The 825-nt window shown below is 41.2% G+C and overlaps 1 protein-coding gene across 1 annotated transcript in view; it reads left to right on the top strand.

Annotated features, from left to right (window-relative positions):
- Positions 1–290: 290 nt before the first annotated feature.
- The window catches only part of SARC_11883 (hypothetical protein), a 2,378-nt gene continuing 1,843 nt past the window's right edge, over positions 291–825 (top strand). Inside the window, exon 1 of the mRNA XM_014294023.1 lies at positions 291–534. Coding sequence (XP_014149498.1) covers positions 393–534 — 142 coding nt within the window. The 5' untranslated portion in view covers positions 291–392. The remainder of the gene's footprint in view (positions 535–825) is intronic.

Genomic DNA, 825 nt, shown 5'->3' on the forward strand with positions numbered 1-825 from the left:
AGTGTAAGTCAGGGCTTGATCGTCACGAAAGGGAAGGAGTATTTAATGTGCGCCTAGACCTGGTCTATTTGCCAATCCCGGGAACTGGACATATATAGAGGTATGACTGTACAGTTTTTGTTTTCCTTTTTTTTTGCTTTTTATTTAATAAATAAAAACAAAATAAACAAACAAAAACATTCGGACAATATTCACGAGCCGCGCCGCCGCGGCCGTCTCTCTAGATTTTATATTGTTTGGATTTTCTTTTAAAGAAAAAGGTATCGAGGTGAATATTATAATAAAGTCCTCTGCGACCTCGTAGATCCTGCCTGTCAATCCTGATCCATCAGTCTGCTAATGCGAATTCAAGTTGCAACTGTGCTCCAAGCTCATTAATTTAAATATATAGTATGTGCGCGCAAGATGATTTTCGCAAAGATAATTATCAGCGTATTTTAAAGGAGCGTGGGACAATGAGCGAGGCTGATATGAGAGAATATAGAGCTATCAGAGAGAGCGAAGATAGCAGCTATGCTCTACCCGGTTGGAAAGGTACGTCCATGCCACTTTCCACGCGCTCAGGACTATTTAGGGTCCAGTTGTCTCTGTAGATTTGCTGAAGGTGTGGGTTAAAGGTTTGCTCACATATTTGTGTTGTCCTAAACCCCCCCCCCCCCAATAAACATGTACCGTTATCTGTTTAAAGTTCCTGTTACAGTTCAAAAGGCGACCTTGTCTTATGCTTGTGTGTTTGTGATACACGAATGCGTTACTTGAGCTTTAGTTCAGAAGCGAGCACGAATACATATACAACGAAGAAGCACATCTGATATCTTGCATCTG

This window comes from Sphaeroforma arctica (assembly GCF_001186125.1).
Source record: "Sphaeroforma arctica JP610 unplaced genomic scaffold supercont1.1935, whole genome shotgun sequence".
Lineage (NCBI taxonomy): Eukaryota > Ichthyosporea > Ichthyophonida > Sphaeroforma > Sphaeroforma arctica.